Source organism: Alosa alosa, chromosome 8, assembly GCF_017589495.1.
Source record: "Alosa alosa isolate M-15738 ecotype Scorff River chromosome 8, AALO_Geno_1.1, whole genome shotgun sequence".
Taxonomy (NCBI): domain Eukaryota; kingdom Metazoa; phylum Chordata; class Actinopteri; order Clupeiformes; family Clupeidae; genus Alosa; species Alosa alosa.
In genome coordinates, this window is record NC_063196.1 from 10,836,880 (window position 1) to 10,852,542 (window position 15,663).

The window sequence follows — 15,663 nt, forward strand, 5'->3', positions numbered from 1 at the left end:
ACACACACACACACACACACACACACACACACACACACATACATATATACACACAAACATATACACACACAATCTCTCTCTCTCTCTCTCTCTCTCTCTCTCTCTCTCTGTGTTTGGGTCTGTCTCATATATTTCTTATATCTTGTTCTAATGCATGTACATGTATTGTGTAAACATGTGTTATATGATGTCTGGGCATTGCTATCTTGACATATGTTCTTCCCACACACTGTACCAGAACACCTGGCTAAACCTGACCAAACATTTCAAGGTTACTTACTGAATAACAGTTTCTCATTCTTTCTCTGTTTCTGTCTGTTTTTGTGTGTATCCTGAAATTCAGTGAACATCTCTCCCTCTCTCCCTCTGTCCTTTCTCTCTTTCTCTGTATCTTTCTGACTGTTTTTCGGGTTGTGACTGGTTTTTCTGTGTGTTTTGATGCTCAAACCCCTCTCACTGGTCTCACTGGGACCTGTGCCTCTCCACTCTCAATACTCTAGCAGTCTGTTTGAAAGGCTATACACAAAAGCCAGTCCAAATTGTACTGTTTTCTAATAAATATGTGCACCTAAAATCACGATCTTGATGTCTGTCTGATGAAGAATGTTACAATGTTACATGTATGTCAATAACCATTTATGCATGTAAAATCAGTTCTTCCGTATAAAAACCTTAGCTTTATTTTGACTTTGTTTTTGTCTTGATGAATAAAGTTAAAACAGTCATTCATGAGCTTCATGTCCACAAATGCCACGTGATAATAGGACTCCTCCGTGGGCATGCTGCATATTTCACTTATCCTCACTTGTGTCATAACTGGTATTACATAAAGCGACGTGCTGGTTGGTTGGAACACCTCCTGCTCAAGTGAAAGTTGTCCCTGCTCTGCATTCTAGCTGACAGTGATCGATCTCACATTACCAATGTGACTCGGCTTCTCCAGTTGCATGGCCGCTATTGGCTATCTCACCGACCCCTTCACTGTGTTCCCTCCCGATTTGTCGTTAGGGCTCCTTGGGGTCGGACAATGATTACATTTTTCACAAGACCCAGGCTACATTTAGTTTGGCAGCGATTCCTTACAGCTTATATAATGTAATGTCTGAACCAGGAAGGTTATCTCTTAAATTAGTCCCGGAGCTGGAGCGGACACAGACACAGCCAAATCTTGAGGAGAAGAGTTTACAACATGTTATGTAATATTATTCCACAACATGGGCAGGCAACAATCACTGTTGCTTGTCTACTACTACTACTCAGTACAGCTGAAGTTTTAACTCTAGGCTGTTTTATCAAAGGGAGGTGTATTATAGCCTACCTACCAGACTGCCAACTTAAACAGGGAAGGAGCCTGATTGTACAAATAATTACCAACCTGTTTTTGAAAGTCAAGCATTTGGCTTAAATCCAACAGATTCAGGATTTTCAGCAACAGAAAAACATTGTGGTACTGTATACTTCGGATCTGTAATTGAGTGTGTGTTTTATGTTTACTGTTGTTTATTAAAAAAAATGAAATGACTGAATATTTAGGAACTGGCAAGATATGTACCTTGGAAAACCCATCACATGGTGAAATTTCACCAACTTATGATTCTGATACCATCCTAGCAACGTTGTTCATTTGTGGTTATAGCTCAGATCTCTGATGTTGTGCTTGAGATAGTATTTTGTGTTTGTAGTTTATGGAATTTAATATTGAGAAACAATTTCTGTACTCTTCTAAATTCATCTGAGTCTGCCATTCTGATTTAATTTGTGTTAGTGAAGGAAATACAATATCACCATGGCAATATGGCATGGCAATAAAGTCATTCAACTCAAAATACTTCGAAAAAAGGCTTTAATAAGATAGCAGGTTTGTCAAGACAAAAGACTGGAACATGTCCAATGCTCTCCAAATAAGAAACAATTTAACAAAACTGAACTTTAAAAAAATAAAAATGGCTTATTCATCCATTTCAATATAGCTCCTGACCCAAAGAGTTACCGTCCCCACTGAGGGAATTTTGTTGTGTGGACAATCTGTGGTAATGTAAAAAAAAAAAAACAAAACATGGAAAAGATTTGTTTGATTTTCAGACATATCTATGGTGCAAAGCTGGCTGATCAATTCATCAACCTATGCAAATTCTGGCCATACATTGCCAGACAAAATAAATAGAAGCAGAATAACAAATGGCAGGTAGACACGGGCAAATACAGAGAGTGTAGCTCAGAAACATGTCCATCACTATAGTCACATACTAGTGTACATCCACAGACGTTGTTATGTAACTTCTTATCCAGCAAGGATACATCATTGTTAGTGGTATTATTTTCCTTGACCTCATCCCAGAAATATTTGTATGTGACTATTATTCTTAATTAAGCTGTGTTGTATAATTTATTTATACAAAATAATAATAACACTTACAAAAAATCATCAAAAGGAAATGACAAAAATCAAAGAGAGCCCTTTAAAAGGTATTCCTTAGATGGGTATTTCCATCTTGACCTCAGTAACAATCATATTCATCGTTTTTTTGGCTCACTGTATCCCTGAATTGCACATGTATATTTCATGACCTAAGTACATTCTTATTGTGTTAGAGGAGTCTTCCCCAAACACACACACACACACACACACTTCACTTCCTCTAGCTTGTGTGTTCCTCAGATCTCCAACCAGGAAGTTGCGACATACTTGCAGGCCTCTCTGGTGTGTGTGTGTGTGGTGGTAGTGATGGCATGAGGTCTTCTGTGCCCACTTTAAGGGGCCAAGAGTACCAAAAAAGGAACCTTCTGAATCTGGCACTGACTTGTGTGCTATAAGACAACAAGGCTTTCCCAAGCAGCAGAGAGAGACAGAGAAAGAGAGAGAGAGAGACAGGGACATACTATTTACAGACCTAGAGTTCTCTCTTCTCCAAAGCCAACAGTTTTTTACACTATGTACACGTCTCAATGGCCTTCGGAGCAGGCTCAGTTGGCTTGGGCCATGCGGCTCTCTGCGCCAATGAAGTTGAGCATAGTCTGGCAAAGTTCAGGCAGGTCGTAGTCGTGCTTCCAGCCCCAGTCGTTTCGAGCATTGCTGTCGTCGAAGTTCATTGGCCAGCTGTCAGCTAGTAGGAACAGACACAAGATAAAGATATCAGTTGGAGAAAGGCCACTAATGTCTGGGGTAGCTCCCTTAAAATATAGTTGAAGGGAGCTGTTGAAATGGTTACAATTGAATCATTTGAAGATTTTTCAGATGCTCCTCGAAATTCAATTCAATATATCATCAAGGAGAACTTGATTTCAATTTCTTAAATCAAGTTCTGTACAATGTCATCAAATCTTAAAATGTCCCCATAAAAATGTTTTGGTCAAAGTTTCATTATCAATTCCATGGTCCAATTTTCTGGAAAAAACTTTTCATACAAAGTCCTTACCTATGGCCTGTCGCACATGATCGATGTTGTAGTCGACCTGCAGGTCGGGCAGCTGTTTCTGGACCTCCTGCGCCAGTTCGTCTGGGCTGAAGCTCATGGCGTTGATGTTATATGTGCGCATGCTGAGCAGGTCTGCGGGCGCCTCCATGACCTCCAGAGTGGCCCGCAGGCAGTCGTCGATGTACATCATGGGCAGCCGTGTGTCCGGTTTCAGGTTGCACTCAAACTTCCCGGTCTTGATGGCATCGTGGAAAATCTGAACTGCATAGTCTACAAAGAAGAGGGACATGGAACCACAGCAATAAGACTTGGCACTCAGCAGACATACACCTGGTAGTGTGTGTTATGAATTGTTAATGTACCAGATACTTTTCTCCTAAGTTAAAAGACAGATCTGGGAACACACCTGGGATATATTTTATCAGTGGGTACATCTAAGCTTTAAGGGAAAAGAAAGAACCGATGATCTTTGTTTGATTGGCACCTCAGGATCAGTAAAAAGTCAATTATACGGGATTGTTTCTTTACATATTCTAGAACACTGGCAGGGTTCATCAGGTTCACACCCACTAAACCACAATCTGAGAGGGCACATGAGAAGCAAGATCATTGGTGGAGAGAGGACCAATCCCACACATACGTCATCAAGTTTTCATCAAGGGGGGAGCTAAACATAGTTACGTGAGGGACAGAGCAGAAATGCAGCCCTCATCAATGTTCCCCTCTCAGTTACCCAAAACCCTCACCCACTTACACACCCCTTCACCCCCCGTGTACAGGCACATTGGTATCATGGTGTGACAGGGAAAAATCCAGAAGCCATATGGGCTTGGAAAATAGTGTTCACATGGCCCAGGTCCAGGTCTGTCTCACCTGTCGTGCCACCCCCTGGCTGAGAGTCTGCGGATATGATTCCAGGGTAGCGCAGGCAACGGAAGTCAAGGCCATAGCGGTGGTGGTAGTACTGTGGATCGGAGAGAGACAAAGAGATAGAGAGAGAGAGACAGAGAGAGAGAGAGACAGGCATTAAGGTCATATTCCAAAGTCAGGCGAGGTCTTGGCACAATGAGATGTGCTAGGCCGTTCTGTGTGTGGTGGGGACATCCAGCTCACCTCTCCCATCAGCTCTGCATGGACCTTGGAGACACCATAGATGGTGCGGGGACGCTGCACACAAAGGTCAGGGGTCGGGTTGCGGGGTGACGTGGGCCCGAAGGCACCAATGGTGCTGGGGACAAAGAGACGGAGCCCGTGCTCTGCTGCGATGTCCAGGATGTTGTGAAGACCTGCCAGAGAAAGGATTGAGGAAGAGTTGAGAAAGAATAAAATCCCCTGCATTTATGCAACAGTCCTATGCATTCCAGAAGTAAAACACATCCGCATTCTAAAAGTAATACACTTCTCTAACTCTAACTCTAACATTCTGAAAGTATTACACAATGGTTAGTTCTTTATTCCATCCTAAATGCAATTACAGAATTTCCCTATGACAACTACATTTAACACATTTTAAGCTGCAGGAAATATATCACAACACTATTAAACATTAAACATTAATGTGTGTTAACAAATTAACTGACCAGATAAACACTTCCCTTATGTGGCTGACTTAGCGTAATTAATATCCCTTATCCATCCACTGCATATTCTGAACTGTATATAATACAAGAATATAGCATAATCAATATCCCTTATCCATACACTGCATATTCTGAACTGTATATAATACAAGAATATAGCATAATCAATATCCCTTATCCATCCACTGCATATTCTGAACTGTATATAATACAAGAATATATAGCGTTATCAATATCCTTTATTCATCCACTGCATATTCTGAACCGTATAAAATACAAGAATCCCCAGATTCTGGATTCTAGATTCTGTGGCCACGTGGTTGTCCACTCACCGGTGATGTTAACGGCACGCGCCAGTGGGACGTTGGCCTCTCCGACAGCACTGAGGAGGGCACTGTAGTGCACCAACCAGGTGATGCGGTTGTTCACCACGATCTCCCGCAGGTTCTTGTAGTCCAGGATGTCTGCGTAGATGAAGGGTCCTGATGAAGGAAAAGCACATACACATGAGCTAGTTTAGTAAACTCAGTCACTCCTCCACCAGTGAAATTGTCTCACTGAACTTGACATTGAAAAAAAAAACCCTCAGCACTTCTAAACAACTAATACTGCCAACTCAAGATGTGACACTTTTCTTAAAATCTTGATTCAGTAAAACAACTCCACCCATGCTGACATTTGACATTACCCTTCATTTGATACGAACAGATAAATTACAATGACACATCTATCTTCACACTTGCTGTGCAAGTAGTTTTCAATGCACCGGTGTTAAGTTGCATATTACTGGTGGTGACAGCCAAATGCTTTCAGAACTGTGGAACAAAATGTCACAACAAAGACTGTTTCCCTGGCTACTAGGTGATGGTTGTGATGTTTGAAGCCGCCGGTTTGGAAGAAGACAAGCTGGCTCACTGGAGCACATAGCAATCTATCTCCCTGTAGCCTCTGCCCCCAACCCCCTCCAAAAGACAAAACACATATTGCCAGAGGTCAGCTCAGGATTGAATATTGACAGGTCAGTCACAGTTCATCTTGTGTTCTAATTACCGGAATCGGACTATTTATTTCCCAAAGTGCTGACCGGGTACCTTTCCTCTGACAACAATTCAATTCACATCCCTTTCAGTGACCATTCTGCCAACCCAATAATTATGTTCCTACTCCTAAGCACAGAGTCTATACTGCCACACATCTACAATTCTACAATTATGTTTCACCAGTGTCTTACAAAACAAAGAAAAACATCTGGTGTATACCCTGTAATAATATGGATACATAAATGACTATCCTGAAATCAGGGGCTTAGTGCTCCAATATCTAATGACATAACACATAAGAATGTGTGTAGATACTCATGCCAAAATCTACGCTGTTATTCAACACTCAGCTGCACTGCATCTGGTATTTATTCATCTAGTTTCTCCATATACGGTTCCTTGTTCTTGGGCAGTCCAAACCGTGTGACCAGCCTGGCACATTTCTTGGAAAATGTATGTGAAGTATGCAAAGTCAAGTCAAAACATGGAGGTACGTTCAGGCAAGATCTAATCTCCTTATTTTAGATGCCGTTGTCACATTAATCTGAAGTGCAAAGGGACACCGCCAAAAGCAACTACCGTATGTACAACTATGTCTTTGTTTTCTCATATCGGTTGTTACAGTCTTATCAGGTAAAGCAGCATAAGGCTTCAAGGGGCTATTCATATATAGCACCATAAGAGTTAATTAACATTCAATAAATGTTTTTAATTTAAATGTTTTAAATAAAAAAGAAGCTCAAATATTTTGATGCACATTCAGAAACACTTACCGCTGTGGAAAACATTGCTTGGTGGTTTCCTAATGTCTGACAGAATGACGTTATTCTTCCCAAATCTCTTTCTGAAAAAAGGGGTAAATCTTATCAATGACGAAAGCCCCTGCGGCCTTGACTACTATCTGTTGGTATTTCAAAACTCTTATAGAAACTCTGACGGATGTCAGCTGATTTTGTTAGTATGATCTGTTAACTATTGACTTAATGCAAATAGTTACATCCAGCATCTGGCATAATGTCTACATGGAGCAATGTTGGGCATATCAGCTTACCTCAGCATTTGGGCCAGACCCACACCAAGCTGCCCCAAGCCACCTGGAGAGACAGGAGGACAAACATGATGTTAACAGAAGACACCACAGCTTGACAGTATTACGTTACCAATGCAAGTAAAAAGGCATTTCACAAAACATATGAAGGGAGTTTAAAATAGATTGAGATTGTGTGACATCTCACATATTTCATATAGAAGAAGTGAACATTTAATCAATGTGTGTGCTTCGGGGAAGTTATGTTTCCTGGTAAATGAAGTATGCTCCTCAACCAATTACAGTAACAGCTTAAATAAAAATGTAGTGACGGGGAACCATGTCTGCGTCCCATACCTGTGATGAGGACTTTGGGGTGGTCTGTCTCAGAGAAGGAGACCGAGTGGAAGCTGGCATCGGATCCCGAGGTGACCTGGCGTGGAGAGAAGCTAATGTTACGCACAGCCACTGCCACTGGCTGGCATCCACAGCCTGGGGCCAGGAGGGCCTGCTTGGCAACTCTACTCAAGACTCTGATTACTGGCATCTTCAGTTACCTGAAAAAAAGAGCAGAAGAAACCAAAATCTTAATTGGCAACAGCTAAAAGGCTTCTACTCAAGCCAAGCTTTTAGACAAGAAAACAAAAGAATGCAAATAACTGCAGAAAAGTGATGGACACAATTTGCATGTGAAACAGATTTACACCTTCAGCATATCTGGTATTCAAATTGGTTAACTCTTGAATTTCCCCTGGGGATCAATAAAGTATCTATCTATCTATCTATCTAACTGCAGTAGGCTAGTGCTTTCGGGAAGAATTGTCTCTGAAACAAAAAGCTAAACTTTGTGTCTTAAACGTTTCTATGAGCTATGTAGGTTTCTATGGTTTCTCGTTGTTGACATGCATTACAGTATAGGCTATCTAGGATTTTTCAGAGGTTGCTTGAATTGAAACAAACACATACGACCCATTTAACCATTCGTATAGAATATTTTATTTGTATTTACTTTCGACGTCGCGAAATAAAAATAAAAATGTTACACTAGGTCTACAGTAGGCTACGGTGGAATTATATGACTCCAGCGTACAAAAACACATTAAGTAAAAACTGCATGTGATAAGCAGTATCCCACAGTCGACTTACCGTACACTGGTGTGCGTGCTCGAAAGGAATTAAATGTGTAATTTGAGAGAATTTATACTGCCCTGCCTTCAATTTAAGCCAATGAGAACACGATTATTGGTTGACGCTCGAGTAAACAGTGCCAGGTAGGCTATTTGCAATTTTTTTTCGAGGTTCGTGAAGGCTGCAAGAGGGTCAGTGGGGTAGTGGTATCTTTTGTTAGTTTCTCCGAGCAATCGGATGTGAAAATAGAAAATCGCAAGAAGCAAGCCTAGGTACTTTCACTGCAAAAGCCACTCACTAAGTCTAATGGTGATATATAGGGTAACTTTTTTTTAGCAATGTTGCGGTAACCATAACCTGTCCCATATGTTCTGATTGGGCGATCATGGCCAAAATTGGCCTGCTGATTATTTAAAATAATGGCCAATATCAATGGAAACATGCCAGAACCACAATACTCAGTTTAAGATGGCTCGTGCTAGCCGAATTCATGGCACTGGGAAATGGCTGTTGTTTCATCTTCAGCTCGGATAGAATAGGCTAGCCTACCAAGTTTGCGCAAGCCTGTGTGCTTTGTGAAACCAAGCCATGCAAGAGCCTCAGACATTCACATCACGAACGTCGGTTAGCTGTTGCATAACTGGGTTGAGAGAATCAGGTTTAGAGGGTAACACATCACTCCTAGCTGAAGGAGGTCATTATGCGAGACTACAATCGCCACGACAGCAGAGAGATGGAGAGAAGAGCTGCTCAAGTAATTCGTTCCAATAGTGACGCAACCTGATGGTATATGGCAGGGTCTGCCCTTTTCCATACGCACGACGCAACCTGTCTCGTTTCATCCTGACTATAACAGTATTTTCCACTACTCACATTCAAACCATCAGACTGTTCATTTAGCCTTGTAAGAAACAATGATCTTACAATTATTCAAATGTAGAGCAAACTTTTTTTTCACTCTATTTTGACACATCTATGATCATTTATGAACAATCTGTAGGACTAGCTTAGGATATTTGCCTATAGACTACAGAAGTCGTTTGAAATAATCATTTAAAAAGATTCCCACTCACCAATAAATAAATATGTAGATTGATAACCTATAGACTTGGATCGACACTGCGCGTCAAAGATGAGATGCTGGCCCTTTCTCTGTCAGCAACCATATGATAGTCTTTCTCTATTGCATCAGCCCAGGACACACGGTATATATATCAGCTGCCATCTGGCTTCAACACAAGCCGGCATTCGTTCCTATTGGCGGACCCTTGGAGGTGCGGCTCCCCCACCATTACCACTCCCACCCTACGTCATAAGAAATGTCATGCTGTTAAAAGCATGCTTCTAAGGTCGCACATGTTTCCACTGTTCCCTCCTTCACCCACCCATGCAGACCACGAGGCTATGTACAGTATGGCATAGCCTACGCACAAGTTGGTCCAGGCAAGCTATAATCATAATATACTTTGAGGGAAATGCCCCCCCACACACACACACATAATATACTTTGAGGGAAATGCCCCCAGAAAGCACATGCAGATGTTGCACAACCAAGTCTTTGAATATTTGCTAGTTGACAATATCTGGACTTATTTTCTATACCAATGCACAGATTTATGTTCAATTATAGTTGGTTATAATATGGTTATAATGTATTCAACCCTCAATCGCATAAGATAGAATGGCACACAAAAATGTAGACATTATTGTTCACACCATGTGTTCGTACATAGTAGAATGGCACATCCTCTCCATGTTGACTCTATGGCTTTAGGTCCAGGCTTGATATTCAATCTTAAAAAGGCTTAAAGTAATTGCACACAAGGTTGATATAACCTGTTGATGTATACTACTACTTGATGTATATCATTTTCAAGTCAACACTACGGTCAAGATGTCAAGAGAAAAGTAAGATGTGATATTAAGGTTGGTCCCTGTACAGATTACAACACTGACAAGCAATAGACATGACCAGAAGGCATCAGCTGACATCTGGCAAGTAGTTTCTTCACCACCAACATGACAGAAACTAACTTACAACACAAATGACTAACAGAGTTACCGGTACTTAGGCAGACTTCATAGTCTATATCCTTTCACTTAATTTTTGAATTAATTAACAGGAATCACAATGATAAAGAAAGTGGCTACATTCAATGGTTGTAAAACTTTTTACTGTAAAATAATCCAGTTGACAGAGCAGTAGGTCTAGGCTACTATATCAATAAAAATGAGGGCAAGAGGAGGAGGGTGATCTTTGTCATACTTCACTTGGTAAGACTGTCCCTGTGTTGGCCAGGCGACTGAGGCGAGATAACAGGGGGGTCCCGGGGGGAAACTAAAACATGACTGGATGAGAGCCACACTCCCCCTCGTGCCTGATCAATAAGTCAACACTGACCAGAAAACAAATCTACCATCATGGACGGGAACAGCGTCAGTGGAAGAAGCCCCTCTATTAATAACCGTGGGTTATTCTGTCACCTCGTGTGGAATACTTTTGAGGCTGGCTGTGTGTGTGTGTGTGTGTGTGTGTGTGTGTGTTTTGGGGTGGGGGGGGGGGGTGCGGCACTTCAGTCTCTGATGGCATAATGTTGGTGTCAGGGAAGTGGGGCTCAGTCGGAGTTGAGTGGGACTTGTCTGTCCTCAGGAGATGCTAGTAAGCTGTAGGCAACTGTGAGAGGAGTGGATGGCACTTCAGGAGGCTTCCTGCTGTTTCTCTCAGGTGTGTGTGTGTGTTTGGGGTGGGGGTGGCCTCATACATGTAAAGCATAATTCTGGAAAGTGCCTGAGAACTTCTAGCCAAGTGAATTGAATTCTGGCTGTGTGTGTGTGAAGCTTTGCACGTCTACACACCTCCCCACTCACATGATACAGAGGTCAGATGCCAGAGGTGGGAGGGAGGATGGACGGATTCCAGCTTTCCAGAAGCAGCATGCTGTGCTGAGTGGAACGGTCCTATGGAGGTGGTAGTGTGCAACTCGGCTTAGGCAGCCCTGAATGGAGTGGAGGTATTTCACAGTCAGTCAGTGCTGAATGGACTGTATGCCACGGAAAGCTCTTCAGCCAGTTTATATGTTTCTGGTGGAGCGTCAGTGTAATGCTGCTTTTATATTCTGCTCCTTTGTGTTCACTCAGACACTTAATATCTTGTTTAAGCCCAACAGAGCAACTCTTTATTCAACTTTGGAACACAAATAAATCCTTCAGCTTCTTAACGTGTTCATTCTGGACATTTCTGGGCTGGCTGAAGAGTCTTCCAGGAAGGATCTGACATATTGGCAATTGACTGAGCTTGTTCTTATTGTGGTGGTTGCATTGTCAGCATGAGATGAAGGTGTTGAGATGACAAGCTGGGTTGGTGGAAATGGTTACAATGTAATCAGTGTGTAGTAACTGGCCACCGTAACCTGCTGTTTTTATGGAGCATTTAAAAGTGCTTTATAAAGCAAAGTACATAAAAAAGAACACATAGTGCGTCTGATTAAAAAGAGGTGCAATCGATCAGTTAGCAGAAAGTATCTGAGAACAGTTTGGTCTAGATTTGAAACTGACAACATAGCCATTGTATTCTGTATCACCTGAAGCTGTTTGATGGTGTGTTGTAGGAAGAGGACATCTATCGGTCTGAGGCCAGCAAGAAGAGAAACGTGGTGGGGAGGACAGGAATGAAGGAAGGAAGAAAACAGAAGGCCCTGTAAAGTAGCTTAGTTGTCACTTGCTAGCAATGCAGTCTTTGACGTCAGTCTTAGACATAATGTCAGTGACTAGTTATCTTTTTGACACTGACTCCCATTTTGGCTCTGAATCCTCTTATCCGACTCAGTTCCGCCTTCCACCTTGAAGCCCCAGAAACGAATGAATTCCTTCTTCTGCCAAACACTGTCCTGCATGTCACACCCTTCCACACATACCTCACAGATCACCTACACAACATGGACTCTACCATCTGAACACAAAATAAAGCTTTCTCCAACACACCCTTCTCCATAGTGGTACATGCCATTGACATCTCCTGTTGTATGGTTGTTAGGGAACAACAGAAAAGAAGAGACTGACTGTATGCATTTAATAAAGAATGACATGACTGCACCCTTCAACTTTGCTGTTTTTCCATATTTTGCCTTAAGGGTGAAACAATAATACGCAGTTATGTAATAACACACATTGTATTACTTGCTAGGCACTGGGCCAAAAATTCTTTATAGTTCACACAAGAGGGTGCAGCTTTATCAAAAGGAAACCTAACCTATACATACGATCTACAGAATATAGTGCATTTAAATGTCATATGTGTGCAAACAAGTTAAGTCCATGCCTGGCCACACTGTGTCAACTTTAGTACTATTGTGCCAAACTGTCTTAACATAAATAATATATAAGGTGTTAGAGGGGCAGACAGTTCAAATCTGAGTTGTTATTCCAGAGGAGGACAAGGAATGAGGTTTGGGTGGTGAAACCAGTTGTTCCACAACCTACTCTCACCATCAAGGGCTTGAGATGCGTATGGTATCTAAAGTCTGTCTATAAAGAGAGGGTTCAAGGTCTGAATTAATGGAATGTTTCTCGTCATCCTTGTGCAGAAAACCTCCTGCTCAAACTTTAATCTCTCAAAGCAATCAATTTCTGAGTTGTTATTCCAGAGGAGGACAAGGAATGAGGTTTGGGTGGTGAAACCAGTTGTTCCACAACCTACTCTCACCAAGGATACAAGGATACAAGGAAGTTTATTGTCACATGCATATAGTTACTGGAAGTAAGAAATGCAGTGAAATTATGTCTGGTGTCAGCCTATTTGTGCATTAATGGGGGGGGGGGGATCAAAGGATTTTCGAAAATGTCTGAGTGCAGCCCAATCCAGGGCTATCCTACTGTCCGTTCACATCAGCTCAGCAGCGGAAGAGAGAACAACAGCTCTGTTCTCTGTGATGTTATTGCTGCTATTAAGAAACTGAATGATGAGTATGTAGCCTATACTATCTTTCTTATCTTTCATATAATTTCTTATTCAATATAGATTTTCTAAATCTTACATATTTCCTGTAGATCTACTGTTTTTGGCCTAATCCTTTTCACCACTGTCAGAATACTGTCTATGTTAAAGAATGTGTTTCATATATTTTTTTCAGTCAGTGGATGGCCATTACAGGAGGCATGTCTAAAGTAAGTAATGTTTTAATGTTTAATGTTTTTACAGCAACTGTTTTACAATCATTTGTAGCCTGCTTGAGGCCCTACATTTCAAGGATACAAGGATACAAGGAAGTTTATTGTCACATGCATATAGTTACTGGAAGTAAGAAATGCAGTGAAATTATGTCTGGTGTCAGCCTATTTGTGCTTTAATGTGGGGGTAAAGAGTGCAGTAGAAGAGGGGTTTAGTAGATTAAGTGGCAAGGGCTGCATAAAAAAAAAAAAAATCCATCATCCACCATCAAGGGCTTGAGATGCGTATGGTATCTAAAGTCTGTCTATAAAGAGAGGGTTCAAGGGCTGAATTACTGGAATGTTTCTCGTCATCCTTGTGCAGAAAACCTCCTGCTCAAACTTTAATCTCTCAAAGCAATCGATTTCAGGCTACAGGCCTTATGTTGTGAACAATTTATCATGGCGGGACACAGAGCTTTCTGGACTTTTAGTAGTCAGCTGAAAACAAGCATCGATAGGAATCTATGTTACAGAGTAATAACTATGAAGCAAACACACTGTACATGCAAATATTATTGGCTATTTATAAAATAATTATAGTCAGTTGTGGCAACGAACAACTGTAGCGTTATACAAAGAACTATGTGGTTGCAAAATCTATACTTTTTTCAGCTCATAAACATAACAAATATTGTAAAAGCCAACATACGTGACTAAACAATGCTTGGCATGGCAAGTGACCTTTGTATTAACATTTTTGTTTTCTAACAGGATTTCTTTACTAGCCTGAAATCCCAAAGCAGACACTACTCCAAAAAAACAGGCTCGAATATGCAACAAGACGGCTGCCAAAACAATGCATTCACTTAACCACCTAGAGTTGAGAAATTGTTGTTTACTAAATGTTGTTTTGTTTGTTTGATTTATAACATCTAGGCTCTCCTTATTTGTACAGTTTATGTTATGTAGACATGTGTAGTGTTTGTGTGGTGTGAATGGGGCAATTATCTTTTAAATCGAGTGCAGAAATCAAGTATGGAATAGAGTGGGATGCCCCAGCTTCTGGAATGTGTTACGCAACATGAAACCCTCAGTAAAGACCCTGCTGGCCACCAAATGCAGAGGGCTCACAAAGTAATTCACAAAATGGCACAGAGTATTAGTGTGTGTTGGGTTACCAAGGGAATGTGTATGTGATGTGTGAGTAGTGATCAAAGGGCAGTGTGTCTAGGTGTGTTTGTGCGTGAGTGATTTGCGACTAGCGATCATAGGTTAATTCTGACCTGTGTGCGGTATACATAATTGTTTAAAGAAAAAGACAAATATTATCTTCTTGTTTGTTATGTCATTCAGTGGGTCAGTTTGATGTGTGTCAGAAAGGGTTGTTTTGCTCGTTTTGACCGGTAGCCAGGTCAGGTGGTCAGGTGCGGTTCAGGGCCACTCAGCTCAGTTCTAGTTCCGGTTCCGGTTCTAGGGTGTCTGCAGCGGGCCATCCTCTGTCTCCAGTTGGGCCAGCTGTCTCCTGAGGCTGTTCACTTTGTTCTGCAGCTCCTTGTTGTACTCAATGATGTGCACCATCTCATCATAGGCCTCGTCCAGCCACTTGGACGAGCGGTTCCAACGCAGGAACACACCTGTGGTGAAGAGAAAGAAAGAGAGAGAGAGAGAATTTAGAACAATTACTAGACATCCTTACAGTTCCATTAGATTTGGTAAAGGAGTGAGGGAAAGGAAGAGACAGAGATGGAAGGAGGAAGAAAGAGATGTGGAGGAAGATAGACAAAGAAAAAGGGCTAACAACACAGAAAAAAGGAGAAAGAGACAGGCTACAAAAGCACAGATTACAATCTGAGAACAGTTTGGTCTAGATTTGAAACTGACAACATAGCCATTGTATTCTGTATCACCTGAAGCTGTTTGATGGTGTGTTGTAGGAAGAGGACATCTATCGGTCTGAGGCCAGCAAGAAGAGAAACGTGGTGGGGAGGACAGGAATGAAGGAAGGAAGAAAACAGAAGGCCCTGTAAAGTAGCTTAGTTGTTACTTGCTAGCAATGCAGTCTTTGACGTCAGTCTTAGACATAATGTCAGTGACTAGTTATATTTTTGACACTGACTCCCATTTTGGCTCTGAATCCTCTTATCCGACTCAGTTCCGCCTTCCACCTTGACACCGCCTCTGAGCAACCACTAAGCACTGTTTGGCCCGAGGGTAAAGGTGAGGCCAGAAACCCCGAGATAGCCCTGCCGAGGGGTGCGGTTGAGCCCCAGAAGAGATAATGGGGAAGTAATTAAGCCTCAACAGGCTCCGATTCACGGCTATTG

At 41.7% G+C, this 15,663-nt stretch overlaps 1 protein-coding gene and 1 long non-coding RNA gene across 3 annotated transcripts; one reads left to right on the top strand and one right to left on the bottom strand.

Annotated features, from left to right (window-relative positions):
• Nucleotides 1–2,734: 2,734 nt before the first annotated feature.
• Nucleotides 2,735–9,381, bottom strand: tdh (L-threonine dehydrogenase). Of its 2 annotated transcripts, none has more exons than XM_048251354.1 (9): nucleotides 9,265–9,381; nucleotides 7,421–7,620; nucleotides 7,088–7,130; nucleotides 6,810–6,880; nucleotides 5,329–5,478; nucleotides 4,530–4,702; nucleotides 4,290–4,380; nucleotides 3,417–3,686; nucleotides 2,735–3,104 (listed from the first exon to the last, which is right to left on the bottom strand). In XM_048251354.1, exons 2-9 carry the CDS (start codon nucleotides 7,608–7,610, stop codon nucleotides 2,965–2,967), a joined length of 1,128 nt encoding a protein of 375 aa, XP_048107311.1. In that variant the 5' UTR covers nucleotides 7,611–7,620; nucleotides 9,265–9,381; the 3' UTR covers nucleotides 2,735–2,964. The 2 variants fall into 2 exon arrangements, with proteins under 2 accessions (XP_048107311.1, XP_048107312.1); XM_048251355.1 differs by lacking the exon at nucleotides 9,265–9,381 and adding an exon at nucleotides 8,210–8,683.
• Nucleotides 9,382–10,812: 1,431 nt separating this feature from the next.
• LOC125299442 lies at nucleotides 10,813–12,279 on the top strand. The gene is made up of 3 exons (XR_007194362.1): nucleotides 10,813–10,916; nucleotides 11,030–11,202; nucleotides 11,800–12,279. It is a non-coding gene; the product is annotated as an uncharacterized LOC125299442 (long non-coding RNA).
• Nucleotides 12,280–15,663: the final 3,384 nt, after the last annotated feature.